We start from the raw sequence: 21353 nt of genomic DNA, 5'->3' as shown, positions 1-21353 counted from the left end.
AAAATGATGTCAATGTTTGAGTGTGTGTTCCTGACTCTGAACTCTTTCAGTCAGACTTTGAAAGAAGATTACAGATAGGTGGGCTCCCAGTAGCAGAATGCTTTCATATTCATCTCTATTGACTAAGGAGAAACTGAACTGTACGATAGGGAACGATAGAGGCATCTGTGCCCACGCACACACACACACTGAGCTTGGTTGAACTGAAGATTGGTGTGGCAGCAGAGGCCTAATTGACAATTAGGGCTGTTCAATCTCATAGCCAACAATATTCGGATGCAACCTGAATCTGAAGAGGAGAAGCTCTGGGGGTTGCTGATTTGCACAACAAACCAAACGACACTCACTTCCTTTGAACGCCTTGAGGTCTTGAGACGTACCTCACTGGGGTCCCATTACAGTTTAACAGTCTCCCTCATACCTCATTTACACCCCTTTACACATCTGTCAGTCTTGTAGTGAAGGCACGCAGATATATCCGCCTGTGCAAAAGTATTCGTTTTAAATGGAGGATCAACTATGTTCTATTCCTGGGGCTAGTTTTGAAGTAGTGTTCAAATAAAATAACACTTGTGCATTGAAAACACTTCAAACTCAAATAGTGGTGTGCTATGACTGTATCAGTGGGTGGGTGAGGGTGTCCTGTGGACCGCTCCATGGACAGTATGTAAGACGTGTCACTTTGTTTCCATTCCATGTAAACAAGAAGTGTTTAGCCCTGATGCGTCATGTTGTAAAATACTGTCGGTCTAATACTGTCTGTCCGTCAACTGAGAAATCCTCGCTCTGTGGGAATATGATTGACTGCATGGTCCGGGATCACATGTTGTTCACGTGGATGGAGAGGGAAAGGGAAGAGCTGGAGGATTAGTGATAGGGGTTGGTGGTGGTAGTGAGTGAGTGTGTATGTGAGATGTTAGCCCAGCACTAGTAGCCGCCTGCTTCCTCTTCAGGATAAGGTTGTCTGGGGTCAGCGAAGACTGCCTGTCCTTCTCCATCATGTCAAAACCCAGCTGCACCACACAGCCCTGCTCCCTGTAGAGTGATCCCCCATCCAAGAGTCTTTCACCTGTTTAAACGAGTGGGTTCTCCCCTTTCTCTGTGTGCTTGTTGATTCCAGACCTTGATGTCTGAAGTGGTGTTCAGGTGGTATTTCCCTTGTGTCAAAGGAGGATCTTCAAGCAGTGTTTGTTGTGGTGGTTCTGCTTTCCCTACCGCTTTGTTATGACGGCTGCGTTTACCAGTAGACGTTTGATCTCAGTGAGCCCGCACCGAGAGGCTGTGTGTGTGTGTTGGGTGTCCTCTTTCTATGTATTGTTTTGTGCATACCTGCCAAGACAAACATGTGTATTAGTGTCTTATGTTGTGTCTCTCTTTTTTTCTCCTTACTCAGGCGTTATCGGCCCAGAGAGCCTACCTCCTGACAGCACGTACTCCTGCCAAGGTAAGTCCAGCTCCCCATACTTGCACGATTTGTGTTATTTGTGTGTATCAAGTCACGCAGACAAACTAGAGTCCTACTCCCTGTCGGTTTGAGAGACTGACCTTTTTGCATAGAAAACCAGGAATAGATTTCCAGCTCATCTTTGGATAATAGGTCCCATTTGAGATGTATTCATTGATCTCTTTTTGTGTATATTTAATACATTTGCTCTTTGCTCTCGTATGGTTATTATAACCTCTGTGTACCAGGAAAGCAAAATGAGTCAAACAAAAAGTAAGCTGTGTTTACGTGTCTGTTGATCTTATCTGCATGTGTGTGTGTATTTCATGTCATTACACTGCCAGTTAATAAGCTGCTGTTTGGTATGCAGCAGCAGCAGCACAGATGTGCACACTTAGCACTGTCGGGGACAATGACACCGCTATCATTAGCTTTACAAGCCCCTTTATTATCCCCTCTACCACCAGGAGAATTCCAAGCGTATTTACACATCGGCTCCACCAGATGTTATCCACCCCAACCTTTGTCTCTTCCTCACCCCTGTCAGTTTTCTTAAAACTTATAACAATGCTATCTGGAAAAAAAGCTTCATAATTTTTGTCTTATTTGTTCAGGTTTTGTTCTCATTTGGATTGTTAAGAAGCCGTATTTCGTGTTAAGTGGGGTATTAATTCAATGCTGTATACTATAGGCCAGCCAAAACAAACCAAGAAACCGGCCAAACCAAATTGAGAGAGATTCAGATTGTTTTGCAACAAAGCGGGATGTCAAAGGTTAAACTCCCCCCATACACTATTCATGTTGTTGGTATGGCCCATCAACCCTGTCCAGGTGTTTGAGTGGTACTCCCCTTTGATAGGTGAACCAGGAAACCGTTGAAACCAGTTTTAAATATGTAAAGAAAATGGCTTAAATAAGAAACCAAGTCAAACTAAGATATGAGCATTGTTGAACTCTAAGTCGTCTAGGAATGTTAGTTAAAAAAAAGTGGTTTGGCTGTGTGTGTGTGATTCACAGTCTGACCCTGAATATAAAGAGATGAAGGGTGTAGTCACGCTGTAGGAGTAAACGATGCAGGCATCACAAACACACCAAGGGCTCTGACCTGGTGAAGGTCCTACACATAACACGGCCCTCCCTCTGCTGTCCTGTAGCTCACCTCATGCCTGTGTCTGCTGATCCAGATTAGCTCGTCACCTTTGCCCTCCTCCCCTCCATGTTATTAAGTCATTCCTGTTATCACACTGATGTCATCCATTCCTGATCACTACCCTCCCTTTCTCCCTCCCTTCCTTCTCTCTCTCTCACACTCCCTCTCTCCCGCTGGGCTTGTTTTTGTCTTATTAGTTTTATGTCTTTTATGACTTTCATCCAAAAAATGCTCTCCTTTTACCTCTTCTACATTTTTAATTTTAACATATTCCATCTAATGTTCAGTCTTTAATTCGTGGTTGATTTTATAACTCACCATCACTCTTGATGAAGCATTTATATAGCCATCTCTGCTTATGCAGTCATGATACTTTTTGACAGTTACAGTTGATCATCACCGATATTTAGGATGGAAAAAGGAACTGACTTTTGTATGTACCGTTCAATGACAGATGGCAAATGAACAACTGGGTGAGCAATGCAATCTCTCTGGCATTTGGTTGCTCCCAGTCACCTCAGCATGATAATAGCCACGGGCCTTATGCACCGAGCAGCCAGCTTGCTTCTAAACGCTAGCTTCTAAACACTTCTTAGTTCCCCCCCGGTGCTAGCAGTTAGAACCAATCGGGCAATAGGCCCATCGGGTTCATCCTTACTGGATGAAAACCACAAATATTTAATTTATATCTAATATACATACAAAAGATATATTCAAATGTAGCCCATTTTTTGGGCAAAGCTGGATCTGTCCAAGTCTGCACATAATTGCAGTTTATTGATGGTTTTCTTCCTTCAGTGCTGTTTTAAGTATCTTCCTCGTTCTTTAATCGAGACGAAAAAAGTATACTGCTCTACAACTACTCAGATGATCACATAGTTGCTTGGATAACCTTCGGCATCCCCCTTGCAGAAATCAAATCAACGGTTCTCTCCCCAAGAGAACCCAGTCTCACCAACCCTGACCCAGTGGCCCAGTAGGGTCCAAGAGAGCCTCCACCATAGGTTGTGTACGCTGATGGAGAACTGGGATTCAGTGCGAGCACGGGCTTCCTCCTCCTGTCTATGCTGCAGCCATGGCCATGGAGCTGTCTGGTTCTGGGCTAGCTCAAGGCAATGTGTCGAAGCAGCACCAGTTCCCCATCGCGGGCCAAGTCTTTGTCCGACAGGCAGCCAAGGACCGTGCATGTGATTTGGGGTTGTACTATGTGGTGTTGTTTTTCCGGGGCTGCAGCCATATTGATCTAGAATCTGTTATTTAAGTGTTGCAAAGCTGCCTCTGAAATATCAAAGAAAAATAAATGTAGTCTTTCCCAAAGCACCTGTCCACCAGCCCACATCAGTCTGACGTGCCGCTGCTAGGAGGATTTTAGTGGCATGTAGGTCGGCCCGGCTCTGGAACACAGCTGCAATGGCTCTCTCCATGTTCCCCCGTTTGTAGAATGATAAGCAGGGAGCCGGCCTTAATCCAGCTCTCATGGCAACTCTGACTCAGTGTTGTCTTAAGGGGGAATGAAGACCGGCTAAAAATAAACCCCAAGACTTGGGTTCTCTCTGCTGATTACTTCTAGAATTAGTCAACCATTCTTGTCTTACCGACCCACTGCCACCGCTGGGTTTGTGTGATGGGCCTGCCATGCGTATCATTCCTCACTGCTGCTTTCGCTAACTTGGCTTGGTACCAATTTAAACATAAACCGTTTACTCTAAGGTGATCGACACCTGTCAAACATGTGATCTGTTTCTTGCTTTGAGCTATTTGGGGATCTGCCTTCCAGCCTTGTGTGATGTATGTGCTTGTGTTATACAGTCTGAGAGACATGAATGAGGTGTTGAAGATCCCAATTTCAATAAACATGACATACAAGCAACACGTACCAAAGAGAAACGGCTTGGACAATACACCGAGACGGATTGCCTTCAGCCTTTTTATCTTCTCCTGGCCTTTGTTCCATTCCCTTAGAAGCAGTGCCCACCTGGAATAGTCTGGCCCTGTTTCATAGCCTGCCTTCCAGCACACTGTTTATACGAGCTCCTCTCCCTGTGTGTGTGTGTGTGTGTGTGCAGATACGTGTCTACCACACATTTGTACACAGATGCCTGAGTTCCCTACTGTACGTCATCGGTGCCGTCTTTCTCCTTTTAAGGAAGGCCGGCTGCAGACAACCACTTCTCCTTACTTCCTTTGTCCTGAAATGCTCTCTTCTCAAACCAAGAGGAAAAACACGAGGCCAGATCTTGATTTGTGGTGGGAGTGGGGAAGATTGAAATAAATTGGCATTCAATTAATTTGTATCAAAAACCAAATGGGTATCAGACTACACACAACGATTGTGTGAGTGTGTGGGGCAAGCGTATAAACAGTGTATTTGTTTCACTTGCAAAAATATGACTATCTTTGGGTAAGTAAGTGAATGTCGTTTCTGTGGCGTCCGTTTGGATCCGTCTCAAGGTTTCTTACAGTCCAGAGGGACGCACCGAGGGCTCTGACTCAGCACTGCTGCAGTCCGCACAGATGTTGAGAGGCCAGAACCACTTCCCAACCTGTTAATTATAGAACATCCCTTTTTTGACATGGTTCCTTAGGCATCTCTCACACACACACACACACACACACACACACACGCACACACACACACACACACACACACACACACACACACACACACACACACACACACACACAGTGTATACAGTAAACTACACGGGAAGTACACTCTGTGTTTATTTGCTAATAACATACGTGCAAATGCTGTGCAATAGCAGCTTATATAACTGCTATTCTCTCTTCTCTTCTCATCTCTATTTTATTTTAAAATGTGCAGGCAACAAAGGTAATCACAGCTTCCTTTCTTTCCGTTCCACCCAGCCAATGGAAATGTTTGGATGGCGGTGTGTTGCACTCCCAGAGCAGGCAGCCAGACCTGCACTATGCAGACAGTGATTCACGGGTCCGGTGCACACCGGTATTTGAAGCTCCTGCTCCCTGCTCCCTAATGACAGCTGTGCTCTCTTCTCTTCAGGTGGAGCATGCCTTTAATTACCTGGAGATCCAGGGCATCGCGTGTAACAAGCCTACACAGGTCAGTGACCCCCCCCCAGACCGGTCCCGATGACCTTAATACACCCTTTTTTCCAACTGGTTACCAAGGGGATATGAAGCTGATGTGATGTTGATTGTAAAACAGAACTATTTTGGTTAGAATTATTTTCTATGGCTGTACATCCCAACCTATTGTATACACATAAGTGGATTCTAGAGCCACACCCATGATGCTTTGGACTTCATTGGCACATCTTGCACAATGAGGGGGTTGACGGACACACAAGCTTGACATTTATTGCCCTTTAATGACACCTTGAGCCACTGCCTTTTAATAAAAGACATCAAAAGGATTTGCTGATCCGGGAAGTCTTTGCACACCTGTCATTTTCCCTCGTCTCTGACAAACTACACTTGACGGTCATTGCTGCCGGGTTGCAGAATCTCACCTCCGTACACCATTTAATATAATAATCCTCTGCTTCAGAATCCTGTCTCTACTGGTTAGCCTCCCTCACACGTCTCTCCTCTCGGAGAGGTCAATGCTCTTACTATCAATCAGCCACCATAGTGCTCTCACAGACGTTTTGAATGGCCTGTTTGGGTCATTCCAGCCTAAACAGGAAGCAAGCTTCTTTCTTGCACAACTCCAGAGAATGGTTAATGGCTAATGGTTTTACGAGGACTCTCTTGTATGGAGACGTATTTCAATTCAAATGAGCTAATGTCCTCGAGATAAATTCATGGGTGATATATTCATTGAGGGACAGATGGATGACAGCGAAATCAGCCTGGGTGGGTCTGTTTCGAAGTGAGGTGGGATCTAACAAAGCCTACTTATAGCCGTCAACTTAAAGCGTCCCTCGATGTATGCATTTCTATCAATGAAGAAAATTTAAATGATGGTCCTGTCCTTATGTTAATGACTAAAACAAATATTCAAAGGGCTGCAAAAGCAACACTTTGGATCTCAGACGCCTGGTGAGTTATGTAACGGTACGGGAATGTGAATGGACCACATGACGTCATCTGTTGTTTTTCCCCGGCCTCCGTAGCTGTCTGTGGAGTACGAGCGCGGCTCCTTCTCCCTGAAGCTCCTGTCAACGGAGGAGGTCAACGAGGTCGTAGGTCACATCGGAAACTGCATGCTCAGGATATGTCCTGGGCTAGCACCCGGGTCAGTACTATTACTATACTGTGTGTGTGTGTGTGTGTGTGTGTGAGCCACCATACCTACATCAAACAGACCAAAAATATTGTTATGAGCTACTTCTGTGTTTTTCCAACTGTGAAAGGGTTTTTTGTGTGTAGGTCATTGAACCTGAGTGGGTAAAGCCTACAGTTTTTTGCCTGACAATACTGTACACACCACTTCTTTATTGGTGTTTTCGATTGAACTTATGGCTAAATTCTATTTCACGCACATTTGTGTAATGAGGATGTGAAACGGATTTAACCATTGTACGCTTAAAATGGGAAGCAATTGGGGATGTTGAATACAGAAATGAACACAAATTTGATGAGACATAATAGACAGGTTGTTGTTCATTTTAGGGTAAAGTAACTTCCTTTAATTCTTCCTTAATCCTTCCTTAATCCTATTTTTATCTGCTTGACTAGTTGGTTTCTATACTGGTTCACTTGCCATACCTAAATCGAACGGACACAAATCTTTATGAGCTACACCTGTGTGTTTCCGACCGTGAAAAGGGTGTTGATTCACAAGGGTTCACGCAACACCCACACAGGCTCACAGGCTGTGCAGAGAAGATGGGTGACGTAGCGCTATGAAAAAAAGTGCAAAAGTGTCGATTTGAGTTTGTACTTGTAGGAGCTCCGGGGTGTTGGGCAGTCAGGGTGAGCTGGAAGTGGATGTTTCTGTTGGTGACTTGGTGTTTTCTGATCCCAGCAAAGTGATGAAGAAGCTCACCATGGATCCCCCGGAGAGGCTTACCGCTCTGCAGGCGCTGTGGGACGACCAGGCTGTGGACGCCGGGCCCTGCGGTGTGTGTGTGTGTGTGTGTGTGTGTGTGTGTGTGTGTGTGTGTGTGTGTGTGTGTGTGTGTGTGTGTGTGTGTGTGTGTGTGTGTGTGTGTGTGTGTGTGTGTGTGTGTGTGAGAGCATACTTCTACATGTGTGTGACATCTGAATTGTGACAGGGTTTTGAAAGGGTTTAGATTCCATTTAATACATTTTACATCCGTTCAAGTTTTCGTCTGAGTTAGGCATACACTTTACAAATGCTGACACACACTGTGCATTATATTGTATAGCTAAAGCACAGACACTTGAAGCAGATTTCGTTTTTAACTAAATTCTTTTTAGTTTTTAACTCGTTTTTTTTTTTTTACTTTAAATTTAAACAATATTCGTTAAGATTACACATGGCAATCACAAAGTCTGAATTAACGATTGTACGTTCTAACGGTCATTGTATTTGATGTGACTTAAGTGCCTTCCGTCAACCTTACTGAAGCTCTCCCTCTGTGTTCCCTTGGTCCAGGTGGGTTTTCCCAGATGTACAGGTGTGTGTGTGACTGGCTGGGACTCCCGTACCGAGAGGAAGTGCAGTGGGTCAGTATCTCCTCTAGCTTGTTGTTGTTTTTTAGTTCTACCCGTTTCTTTGTACTTGTTTCATGATTTATTTTAAAGAGAAGTATGTTGGCTTTTTGTCAGTGTTCAGACAGAGGAAACCGTTAATGTATCCGGGAAGGAGGGGGTGTGTGTGTGTGTGTGTGTGTGTGTGTGTGTGTGTGTGCGTGCGTGTGAGTGCGTGCGTGTGAGTGCGTGCGTGTTGGATTTTGAGTTTGGATCATCATTTTGATTTAGAATTTAAATATGTTTTCCATTCCAATCAAAGCAATTTTTTTTTTTGGTTAGGTTTTATAGTCGCTCAAGATTTAAGATAGGACAGAGCTGAGATGAGAAAGTTACCCAGTGCAGTGTCTATCGATGTATGATGTCATGCTCTGCACTCCCAGGACGTGGACACCATCTATCTGAGTCAGGACTCCAGAGAGCTCAACCTGCAGGACTTCAGTCACCTGGAGAACAGGTGACCATCGAAACAAATATCTTCAACATTCAATGTCAAGGCATGAGAAAAGCTTGGTGGTGTGGGAGACACAATAAATGCAAACCAATTCAGAATGTATTTCTCATTCCATGCATATCTAAGATGTGTAGTCGACCTGTGATGCAGATGTTGGGCTACAATGCATAACTTTGAACATTATTCTCTGTCTGTCTGTCTGTGTGTGTTGTCCTCCACAGGGATATGGTGGCCATAATAGCCGTGTTGGAGTTCAGCCAGTGGTTTACCAAACTCTCCACCAAGGACTATAAACTGGTCAGTCCACCTCTAAACTCTTCCTCCTTAACCTCCTCCTCCTCTTTCTCATTCACCTCCTTTTCCTCAGTGCTCCTCCTTCTTCTCTTCCTCTCTGACCTCCTGATTTTCACACAGTGTATTGGCCTTCTACAGTTTCTAATAAGTATACTTCTTCTGCTTCTTCTTCTTCTTCTTCTTCATCTTCATCTTCATCATCAGTCCAATGCTCTGGCAAGTTAATACAGAAGAGAGAACTGGGTTCAATTACCAAGGCTGCTACACTCTTGACTTACCAACCCCCTAACACACAACCCACGCACACACAGTCACGGTGACTCGCCCTCCCTTTCCCTCATTCCCAGATACATTAAGGGTTTCCTCTGTCTGAACCCTTCTGACACACCGTCCTGGACCGTCCTGGACCGCCCTGGACGGCCAGTTAATGGGCTCTAAAGAGAGAGGAGTCCTGAATTGGTAGACAGAGACTGTGCCACATACCCATGAAATCGCCCACACGTCTTTATTAAAAATGCACCCCCAGGCTATTTGAATAATTAGGTTTTGTGTGTGTGTGTGTGTGTGTGTGTGTGTGTGTGTGTGTGTGTGTGTGTGTTTTTTCCCATGTTCGATACAGAGTTTAGCTTCTCTTTGTTTCTGGGAGAGGTTGCTATAGTTACCAGCTCTTGTTATAATTGCGTGTTGGGTGAGCACAGTGAGCCGTGTCAAATGTAGTGGTATTGGGGTTAGGGTTAACCATAAACCAGTAGATCCATCTTTAATCTCACATATTTGAAGTTAACCAGACAACCAAACCGGGTCCTAAAATTAAATAAATAAATAAAAATACCAAAATGGTATCTAGTTTTTTTATGTTATTGTGTTGGGTGAAGTGTCACATATCTTTTGTATGAATAAACGCAAGCTGAAGATTTCAATATCTCAAATATGGTCATTCATCAGTTGGATGGCCAGCTCTTCAGCTAGCCTAGCCCGGGTCATCACTCAGGGAGGTCTCTCTCTCTCTCTCTCTCTCTCTCTCTCTCTCTCTCTCTCTCTCTCTCTCTCTCTCTCTCTCTCTCTCTCTCTCTCTCTCTCTCTCTCTCTCTCTCTCTCTCTCTCTCTCTCTCTCTCTCTCTCTCTCTCTCTGTGTATGTTTATGTATACTCAGTCAGGTTTATGTGTGCTGTGACTGTGGTAGGGTCCTGGTTGTAGCACTGTGAGACAATGCCTGGTGTTAATTGGAGGTCCCACGGTACAATAGAGGCTGACTCTCTCCCAGAGCTGTGCTGTGCTGTCCCCAGCAGAACGGCAGCTTATGGGAATATACTGTGCTCTTTGTCTGGCCTGTTTATATGCCTGGGTCTGCTCTCCCTCTGTCACTCATATCCTCTCTTTCTCTCGCTCTCGACTCTCGCTCCCAAACCCTCTCTCCCTCTCACCCTCATTCTATCTTTCTCTCTTACTCTCACCCTCTGTCACTCTCTTTCTCTCAGCCTCCGTCTCTCTTTCTCTCACCCTCTCTCTCACCCTCTCTCTAATTCAGTTATGTTCTCATTTACCATCATTTGGAAGGAAAACGTTGAGCCTTATTTATGCTTGGCACTTGAACAAACAATGGCAGGCGGACAGGCCAGGGGAGGAATGCCTTCAGAGCAAGACAACCAAACGGCTGTTAGCGCATATGCTATCCCATATGGAAGAAGACCATAATATCACACTATCACACTAGAAACACTAGTTATTTAGATTCCATTAACCACTTACTTACATTCTCTGTGTCATTTTTGTTTGTGTTAACTGAAAAGATATGTCAAGTTAGGGTCATGTATGTCTTACGGTATGTCTTGCAATCCAATGGCCAGTTAACCAGTCCACATGGAAGTGTCTGTCTGTCTGGCTGAGTGTCTAACCCGGTGTGTTGTGTTGGTGAACAGATTAATACTGACCCCTAACAGGCGGGCAGGAGATGCATAAAAGAACAGCAATGAACCAGCAAATATCAATTAAACCATCTTTTTAATTTTTTAAGAAATGTTTATCCAATGCCTACTAGTCATGGATTGTCTGTGTGTGTAAACGGAAACTCCTTGAAACTCCTTGAAAGTCTTCAACGTAGTGGACGACTTTTCAGAGTTGGCTCATTTCATATTAACTAGAATTATAGTGACAGCAGTAACTGGTCGCTGGTCCCTGCCAAGGGTGGGAAGATATTTCTTAATGTGTTGTTTCTAGGTGCAAATTCAACATTAGATAATGCTTGGTGGAAATTAATGATGGTGGTGAAATGTAAAGGAAAGGGGGCATGCCACCACAACATTCATAACAAGCCCACTACAGGACCAACAGGAATATTTTGTGATCTCATATCACTATGTTGTGTTTTGGGACTGGAAACATCACAATGTGTCATTGTAATGCCTTATTTCCTCTTGTCTTCTCTTCCCCATTTCCATAAAGGATTGGTGGCTCAAAAAGTCCCGTGATATGTGGTGATGCCTAATGGTCAGATTTGTTTGTTTTGTGTTTGTGTGTGTGTGCGTGTGTGTGTTCAGTCGGCAGATGTGTGTGAGCAGATTCTACGAGTGGTGTCTCGTTCGGCTCGCCTAGAGGAGCTGGTTCTGGACAACGCAGGACTCAAAACGTAAGATTTCACTTAAGACACAAGGAGAAACCCTACAGTCTTCATGTTTAATGTCTGTACAAATTGGATCCAACGTTAACCTCCCCGTTTAGTGCTGGGTTTATGTCATACGGACTGCTGAAGCCAAAATGACATACCCTAATTACTGAGGCCTTACCTCATGGGGCAAGCAGATGTTTTTCTCCAAGCCACTCTCTCATTTTATGGATGGATGGATGAATAAAAAGACACTGAGATAAAAATAGTTAACTACAGTGATGCACGTCATCAGAAAATGTAATTAGCTCTCTGAGGCCAGAAGCATTAGGAGTCATGGAAGTGATTACTATGTTTTATTACACGGCTCTTCTCAATGCTGTGGAACGCTCTGTTCACTTGCATGGGCCTTCCCGACTTCCGGCGGTGAATTATTTTTCGATAATTTAACTTTGCTAAGCATATAATGACCGCTGTCAAGGAAAGTGGATTTTTTGCCTCTGATTCATGTCTTTCGTATCACTCCGCAAGTAGTCCGGTAACTTATCAACCCCCTATTTCTATGCTGATCAACACTACGAATGGTAACAAATAAATTGTAAAAAGACACACCGTGTGAAGTTATTTTTCCTTCAGGACGAAGCAAGACACCGACGCAAATTTTCCTGATAATGACTGGAGTTCTATATATTATCCCTTGCATAACATATTAAGTTCAATATGTGTGCACACATTTATAATTATTATCCATATAATTTCTTATTAAACATATGTTTATGTTTTGACATTGAAATAATAAAAATGATGCTAGTTTGCTATTATAATCTTGATGTATAATGACCAAGTCATTGAAATGCCACCCAGGGACTTTGCCCAGAAGCTAGCATCTGCCCTGGCCCACCACCCCAACTCAGCACTCACCACCATCAACCTCTCCAACAACCCGCTGGAGGACAGAGGTACTGCGCCCTGCTCCGGCCCGCTCCACTCTCTCTGTTCTCCTGCCCGTCCGCCAATGCAATGTGGTTTCTTTCAATAAATAATTGATCGCAATTGATTTTGCGAAACTTTTATGATGGCAGTACCTATTGATAACACAGTAGCATGAAGTCATAGAGAGATATACCTAAGAACAATCTGTGCAATGTAGCTCAATTTATGTTGCTGGGAATGACAAAGTGACCAATGAAAACACTTTGTATATGTAGCGTATTAATACCGCCCTGTCTTTGCCCGTCCGTCCGTCCCTCTCTCCTGTCTGTCTACAGGTATCATCTCCCTGGGGGCTCAGTTCGCCAAACTTCGCATTGGACTCAAGCATTTGAACTTCTCCAAAACCTCCCTGTCACCCAAAGGTACTCGCCTGCTGCCCCCTTGACGGTGCGTTGTTGTTGTTGTTTGATCCCGCTCCCCCCCTCCCCCCTGGACCGCTGAACAAGGATTCCTTTGGTGTTTGCTGTGGGGTTTTCCCCCTTGTATCACAAGGCGAATCTCTTCATGTCTGCACTTGTGTCTACAAAAGAAACCGTGCTACCGCAGAAGGTCAGCGGGTGAGAGAGCTAGAGATTAAGAGCTGGAGGAGCGAGCGAGACGGAGAGGCTGTTCCGCGTCCCATCACCGCTTCAGTTGTTCTTAGCTTCTTTGAATAGTATTGAGTCTAGAATCTGTGCCAATGGTAGACAGTCCTGTTCCTTTTGGGAGTGACTCACACATGTCTCCCATCCCACCCACCCCCCCCCCCTCCCCCCCCGACTCTCTCAGCCAATCGAAACGCCTCCATCAAGTTCCGTGGGGCAGGGGGTGCCACAGGGTCGTTCCAGTGTAACGTCGTAGCACTGCTCACGTGCAGGACACGTGGTAGAGCTCAACGCAAGGCATTCAAAGCAATGCAGAGCTTCTTATATACAGCGTTGTCTTTTTAATATTTTCTTGTATCTACTTACTGTACAGGCGAGCGTCATCATGCCGACTGCGGCATGTGCTGCATCGCTCAGGCTGAAGTGACCCTCTAACCTAAAACTGCCTGCTTATCAGTGTGGATTTAAACTGCTATCCCATGTCTCGCTGAAGACTGACTTAATTAGGCAGGCCATGCACGCAAATGCTCTCTCTCTCGCTCTCTCTCTCACACGTGTTCTCTGTCTCTCTCTCTTTCACTCTCACACTCACCCTCTCACTCTATCTCTCCACACACACAATGATGTATACGCTTGTGTATTTCTTTTGCTTTTAAATATTTGTGTACACATGAGTGTGGCCTTGAGTGAGCCCCAGAAGACCTTGCTCTGGCACTGAGCATAGGGAAGGCGGTTGTATATAGCGATGTATCGGCCCTGTCTCTTGCATGTAGTTTTCTTACTCCTTGCCCTGGAGCCCTTCCCTTCCTCCGTCTTCATTTCCTCTGTTCCTCTCTCCTTCAAGCTGACAAAACACCCGCGGGACTGCCAAAACGCTGCCAACATACTAACACTGTTTGTGTGTGTGTGTGTGTGCCGTAGGGGTGAACAGCCTTTGCCAGTCACTGAGTGCCAACCCATCCATCCCCAGCAGCCTGTTCCATCTGGACCTCTCAGGGAATGTCCTCCGAGGAGACGAGATGCAGGTGATCATACACACACACAAGCAAGCACATGCACTCATTCATGCACACACGCACGCACTCACTCACGCACTGGTGCACCTCTCGTCCAGTCTTCCCCCCATCCCTTCTCCTGGCCACTCGATCCCGTTCTGAGTGAGTGTCATCGACGCGGACAGAGACTGAAGCTGCAGCATGGCTCTGGACGTGATGGATGGCCTGCTCCCCTCATGCGCTGGCTCATTCAGATAGCAGTCAATCAGTCTGTCACTCTCCCGCACTGGCAGTGTCAGACGTACAGCCTCCTCCCTCTGTGCAGGACACCGATAGGTAGAAGATACTGTAATGGCCATCCACCATTAAAAAAAAAAAACTGACTTGAGTACACCTTAGATAGAAGCCATAAGTATTTGACAAACTCTTTTGAGCAGAAATTGCCAACATCGGTCATCTCTGGTCGTGATCTTGCCTATTGATCAGAGCTAGACTGGTCCACATGCTTCTCATGGTGATGAACAAGGTGCACAGGGAACATGTCAGTGGGACTCACTGACATGGGGTTCACCGTTGGCCTGTCCTCCCTGAGTGAGGAGGCTGCGGTGCAAATCCAGACAAAGTCTACCTATTGCAGGGGGATCATCGTTTCATTGAGTTGGCTCTATGTCGGGGGAATCGCCTGGCAGGAAATGCCCTCAGGTCTGTTGGGAATAGACGGCCACTGACTGCTCCTTCTCTTTCCCGGTAATAAAAGGGATAAACATGACGTGATGTCGTTGACTGATTAACTGTGACTAACTGTAAAAAAAATGCTTTTTTGGGGTTGTTGTCCAAACAGTGTTTGGTGCTGTTGCTTATCTCTTCTCATGGTTCTCATGTTCCTATTTTGTTTGTGTTAACATTTGCAGCATTTCTACCACTTCCTGGCGCAGCCAAACAGCCTGGTAACGCTGGACCTCTCTAACACAGACTGCGCATTGGACCAGGTGAGCATACAGGCATCTTCCGCCTTGGAAAAAGTCTTGGTTTAATCTGCTGGTAAAGGTCTAATGAAACGTATTATCATAGAAATGCGATATGTCTGAGACGGTGGAGTCATTACGGTCAAGTCCACCCCCACATCCTTCCCCACCAAAAGCTGTTCTACAGACCACCGGTCAAACCAGCCTTACAAAATAGAGTTATAGCAGCAGACGTTGCTCTATGTGTTGTAGTGATCGGCCTCTTTTGTTATAAATCCGATCAGGTCGTTGTGTTTCCTGCCCCTGCATACTGTATGTGATGTATCGACACGGATCTGGAAGCCAAATACACCACATTGATTTGCCCGAGATTGTAGCCAGCTGTCAGCCTGTCACGGGAGATATTGATTGCGTCATAAACTCATACATGCACACACATGTGCGCACACACACATGCACCCACGAACACACGCACATGCATACACTCACATGTATACACACATGCATGTATCCTTCCGTTTCTTTTTTCTCTCTTTCTCTCAACCACTCACATGCATGAATGCACATGCATTCAAATCGATCACTCTGACACATGCACCTCTCTCGCTCTCTCTATATCTCTCTCTCATGACCAATCTTTCCCCCTCCCATACACTAATCCATATGGAGCCAATCAGTTACTACAGCATACAATAGAGAGTTGAGGATGGAAACTAGGAGGCAGCCCTGGTCACCAAATGATGACATCAGAGCTAACTAGTACTACTCTTTTTTTAACGTCAACAGCTGAATTTAAGTAATGTATTTAACTGCTTCTCATGGCAGGGTCTGTCTTTGGACACACACGCACACGCACACACGCACATGCGCATCATTCTGTCCCGTCTCTGTTGCAGGTGTGCTCAGCTCTGCTGCGAGGGACGCTCCAACACCTGGCGGTCCTCAACATGTCCAAGAGCGTCTTCCCTCACAGGTGAGCGGTATAAAGAGACGCTGTGAGATTGGTGAAAAGATGCACCTGGGAGTAACCAATGGATAGTGCATATAAGCCGTAGTGTTGACCAAGTCATTGAAATGTAGTGTTAGGTGCTGTAGGCAGGTAGGTAGGGAGTTGTATAGAGAGGAAGCAGAAAAGAGTGGAAGAGAGCACATTTTAAAACGAATCAACCGTAAACATCTCCTCCCTCTTCCTACTCAAAGCCCTGCCTAAGTCGATCTGCCATTGAGGAGTAATAGCTGGCGGATGGCTATGACATTTCTAACAAATTACACGCTCCTAGCTTGCCTAGAGCACGTAAGTCAGTGGTGTGACTTGGCGGTTAGCACTTCTGCCTCACAGTGAAAGAGGTCACGGTTTGAGGCCAACCACTGCCACCACGGTTGAACCAAGGCATTTTGAGGCATTTCCACCAAGGTCTTTCTGCGTGGAGTCTGTGTGTTTACATGGGTTTACTCCTGCCCCGCCGATAACAGAGTCAGAGGCACTCAAAAACAGATTGGTTTGCTGGAGTACAACTCCCTTGTACACATCACATGTAGGATTCAACATGATCCGTTTAAAGGCTATCTATCTCCATGAAGTCTGTGTGAGATTGGTCTGATGCAGGTCAAGTCTTTGAAGCGGTCAATTCATTGTTAAAAAATAGGTTGACTTCAGCCAAAATACAAGCGTCATGTGTCCTTATCGGTATTGATGCCGCTGATTTCTTGCTGCATTGAACAACAGTTAGATACCCGACATTACATTATTTAATTCGCTTTTTTCTTTTTCGCTTTTTCTCCGAACAATTTTTATTAGTGTCAAATGCAATTTGGTCAAATTGACCACAGTTTTCCCCATTTTAAATACCCGCACCAAAATCATGAAGTGCAAATTTAACAATTATTATCAGATACACAAATATAGAATTGGACTAGTTCACAAGGCTCCAAGACATTATACAAACATTCTGAAGGGAGAACAGACACTGGGAAAATATAAACGAAAGGTGACCACTTTACTAACCCCTCTAACCATAATATATCAACACCATACAGCAGTTTATAATGTTAATATGGGCAACTACAGAATAGTTTCCAATATTTAACAATTTTGACCATTCCAGAGTCAAAATATCATTTTTGGCTTTTCTGCATGGGCACCTTTTAGCGCCATGTTTTTCAAAAATGACCCACAATCAGATCCGTAAAAGACAATACGATTGACCTCCTGACCCCCTCTCCTCTCATTAATTCATCCAGTGGGCTGGTTGTACTGTGCGCCATCTATTGGTGAAAGTGTGCAACAACAACCTAATACTGGGCTGTGTGTGGTGGGATGGGAGGGTGTGTGTGTGTGTGTGTGTGTGTGTGTGTGTGTGTGTGTGTTACTACTGTGTCGTTGGACATAGTTGAGGCCGCCTTTGTGTGTGGCACCATGTGTGTGACAGATGGGCAGGGTGCGGTAGGGGCGTACCCCCCTACTCTTATCTCGGCTTACAGTCTGTCTCCCGGGAGTAAGGCTGACCAGTTGGGGGGGGGGGGGGGGGGGGGGTGTGAGGGATGAGCAGCAGTAACGGTGTCCTTCATCATGCCTGCTGGGATCCCAGCGAAAACGCAGGCCAGTGTTCCCCGTTCACATCGGTTAATCAGCCAATCATATGTCTCCATTGTGTTTGTGTTTTGTGTTGTTTTGTTGTGGTTGAACGCTCCCACTTTGTCGGATATTAACGTTGGACCGCATGTCGAGCACGTGCGGTACAAGAGCACGAGGCTTGTACTCCTTGTTTTCATGAAGTGTAATGTGCTAAAACATCATTTATTTTAGTCTAAGCTATTGGGTCTATAGGTGAGGCTGAGGTATCTTTTTAAACTTCTTTTGATATTTGACATTATTCAATTTAAAACTCGGTGTATGATGCCGACTCTACATTGCTGAATAGATTGGTGTTTTACAAGAGGGGCCCTTTGTGTTATGTTAAAGCAATCAAAAACAATGTTAAAAATGCTCTGTCTGCCTGTCTCTCTTGCTCTCTCGGATTACTCTCTGTCTCTCTCTGATCTATCTGTCTCTCTCTGATCTCTCTCCTTCTGTCTCTCTCTCTGTCTCTCTGATCACTGTCTCTCTGATCACTGATCTCTGTCTCTGTCTGTCTGTCTGTAGGAAAAGTAAGGACGTGCCCCCGTCCTTTAAGCACTTCTTCAGCAGCGCCTTGTGTCTCAGCTCCGTCAACCTCTCGGGGACCAAGCTCCCCCCCGAGGCCCTGAAGTAAGACCCCCCAACTGTACCCCAACACCACCACCAACACCACCACAACCACCACAACCACCACAACCAACACCACCAACACCACCAACACCACCACCACCACCACCACCAACACCACCACCACCACCACCACCACCACCACAACCAACACCAACACCAACACCAACACCACCAACACCACCACCACCACCACCACCACCACCACCACCACCACCACCACCAACACCACCACCACCACCACCAACACCACCAACACCACCAACATTCCTCTTGTCCAACTGGTGCTGCTCCACGATGGAATGAGCCGACATTGTCTGTACCATAACACCCCATTATGATGTTAATTAGGAAGTAATATAATTAATAGACATTTTAGTCAACTATTTCTCAATGCGATTAACAGTGGTTGGATTTTTTTATTCTAGCAAACGAAAAATCAGGAAGCTATCGTAAATAATAAATGCCATTATGAGGGGCCATTATGCTAGTAATGTGTTCGGTCTGAAAACCCTGTTTCATTTGTATATATTTTACACCCTACTCCTGTATTCTTTCCTTCCATGTAGAGCTCTTCTGCTTGGCCTGGCCAGCAACCCCAACATCAAGGAAGTCACCTTAGACCTCAGCTGTTGTGAGGTAGCTTTCACACACAAGCCACACCACACACTGTCAATAAACACATTCACAAGAATGATTCATATCAGTGGGTCATTCAGGGGTTGGTTTTAATGAGGGGTCATTACTGCTAGTTTATCGGTGCTCTTGGGCAGAATGAGCATGATCCGTGGGCAGATTTTCATAAGAGCCGAATGTGCCACCTCCACAAGCACTTGCTAAAGAGCACTTTGTTATTGGCAGTAATGACCCTTCATATTCTAAAGTGTTTTCCCCCTGTGGTGTGCACATATGAACTCAACACCTCCACGACTCTGATTAGTTTAGTTTAAAGAATAAACAAGAGCGCTGGCCTCTACCCACTACAAGATTTAGACCGGAGAATAAGCCAAGTCCATGTAAGCCAAACCCATCATGTGCGTTGGAAACAAGAATAACCCTAGAAAATCCCCAATGACATCAGAGAAAGGGTGGGGCCAGAGTTGATGACAGAGAGTTTCCCAGCATGCTAGGACCACAGGGTGTCTCATGCCTGTGATCTCCATTGGCTAGGTTGTTTTAAGTATTGAGCTTCGTTCAAGAGATGGCAATTTACTGTTCGGTGCCTTCAGTTTGTTGATTATTTCTTGATTAAGTGTTTGAGAATTAGAATAACATTGATCAAAACTACATTTGATGACATAAGGCTTGATTGCACTTTTTTATATTTATTTGGAGGGGGAGTGCTTATTAATTAATGTCATTTATACGTACAATGAAGAAATGTGTGTGTGTGAAATATATTAGTGAGGGAAGTCTATTTTAGCTGCAGCATTAGGAGGGTAATCAAATCCTAATGGTTTTGTAAAGTTGTCAATGCCGGCTTATTTTTTAAAGTGCCCTTTTAATAGGTTGAAAGGGCATGTTATGAGCTTTTTGGGCCCCTCTTCAGAATACTTTGACAGGGCAGTGGCACTGTTCAAAGCCCCTCTGAGGATATACTTGGGAGGGAGAGAGATGAATAGAAAAGTGAAGAGCTTAGTGAAAGCAGGGCAAATTCTTTTTCCGTTTTGAAACATGTCACCAAGCACACACACACACACACACACACACACACACACACACACACACACACACACATTGAATTGAATGGCTTTGCCAAGGACAACACATGAATGCAAATTGCACAGGAAGCCCCTTTCTAGAATCCCTCTTAGAGATCTTCACAGCCATTGGAGAAATTATATATGAGCATGTGAGTTCCCAGCGCTATTTGTACGGTCTAATGAACCATTCAATGGAAGCTTTCCAGCTGGGCTTTGTGTTACAAAGTGATGATTTTATATATATTCACCCGGTCCTACCCGGTAATTTGCTCTCTTTTCCATGTTTGTGTATGTATGTATGTACGTATGTATGTGCTTCTGTCTATTAACGTGTGTGCACAGTGTGTTCAAATGGGTCTGTATGCTGTCCGTTTGTCCGTGTCTGTGTGTATGTGTGTGTGTGTGTGTGCACATGTGCGTGCATGTGCGTCAGCATGTGCAGGCACGTGGGTCTGTGTTTGCGCATGTGTGTATACGTATGCACAAAACTCCCCATTCAGAGTAGTTCTGATCTTAAGCGCAAGCCCTTGAAAAAGTGTGTTTTGTTCTGTTTAATTGCTGGCTTCTCTCTAACATGTGACCTTCCCTACCCCCTCCCTCCCCACGCTTCTATTAGCTTGGGCATTGTGTAAGTTACCGGCTGCTCGCTTTACATGGTCACTACCCTCTTTTGCTATGGTAGCTTTTCATTTTCACTTATTATATAATAACATACTCTTTTGTTCTGTTTGATGATTAACATCAGTTTTTTCATTTATTTTGTTTTCATATGATTTGGTTATTGTAAGCATGTGTATTATTGAGCCATTTCTTCATTATTTCAGTTGGACATTTGAATGCATGCACGACTGCATGGGTGCCACGGCTGCAGCTAACCGCTTCACTCACCATCTCTAACATCGTGGCTACGGCATTCACAGACATTTTGGGTTTATATCATCATCTCTGTTCCAGCAAGCACGTCCGTTCCAGATACTTCATGCTGTGTTCGCCCTGGTCATTAGTATTCCATGCATACTTTTTCAGTGTATCTAACTCACTTTCTTATCCTCTTGCGTCGTAGCTTCGCTCAGGAGGGTCTCAGATTCTAGAAGGTTGCATCGCGGAGATCCCCAACATCTCCAGCCTTGACATCTCAGATAACGGTGAGAAGAACCAACTGCTCTCAAATCAGCAATCTTTGCAATACCGCGTGCAAAAGTTGCCGATAGCAGCTTTAATGTTAAATGCAACGTAATTGGAATTTGTGATGCATGCACTTGTTCAATCTTGGGGACATTGAAAG

At 44.9% G+C, this 21353-nt stretch overlaps 1 protein-coding gene across 1 annotated transcript in view; it reads left to right on the top strand.

Annotated features, from left to right (window-relative positions):
- LOC311352154 (F-actin-uncapping protein LRRC16A-like) overlaps window positions 1-21353 on the top strand; it is a 61517-nt gene that overhangs the window by 20192 nt on the left and 19972 nt on the right. The window contains exons 4-19 of the mRNA XM_084472370.1: window positions 1394-1444; window positions 5617-5676; window positions 6692-6813; window positions 7546-7640; window positions 8140-8210; window positions 8618-8691; window positions 8910-8985; window positions 11520-11608; window positions 12449-12543; window positions 12853-12939; window positions 14083-14186; window positions 15068-15145; window positions 16018-16094; window positions 18264-18368; window positions 18935-19004; window positions 21132-21213. Of these exons, the coding sequence (XP_084328496.1) occupies window positions 1394-1444; window positions 5617-5676; window positions 6692-6813; window positions 7546-7640; window positions 8140-8210; window positions 8618-8691; window positions 8910-8985; window positions 11520-11608; window positions 12449-12543; window positions 12853-12939; window positions 14083-14186; window positions 15068-15145; window positions 16018-16094; window positions 18264-18368; window positions 18935-19004; window positions 21132-21213 (1336 nt within the window). The remainder of the gene's footprint in view (window positions 1-1393; window positions 1445-5616; window positions 5677-6691; window positions 6814-7545; window positions 7641-8139; window positions 8211-8617; window positions 8692-8909; window positions 8986-11519; window positions 11609-12448; window positions 12544-12852; window positions 12940-14082; window positions 14187-15067; window positions 15146-16017; window positions 16095-18263; window positions 18369-18934; window positions 19005-21131; window positions 21214-21353) is intronic.

This window comes from Micromesistius poutassou, assembly GCF_964030765.1.
Source record: "Micromesistius poutassou genome assembly, chromosome: 8".
Lineage (NCBI taxonomy): Eukaryota > Metazoa > Chordata > Actinopteri > Gadiformes > Gadidae > Micromesistius > Micromesistius poutassou.
This window is presented reverse-complemented; position numbering and strand designations above follow the sequence as displayed.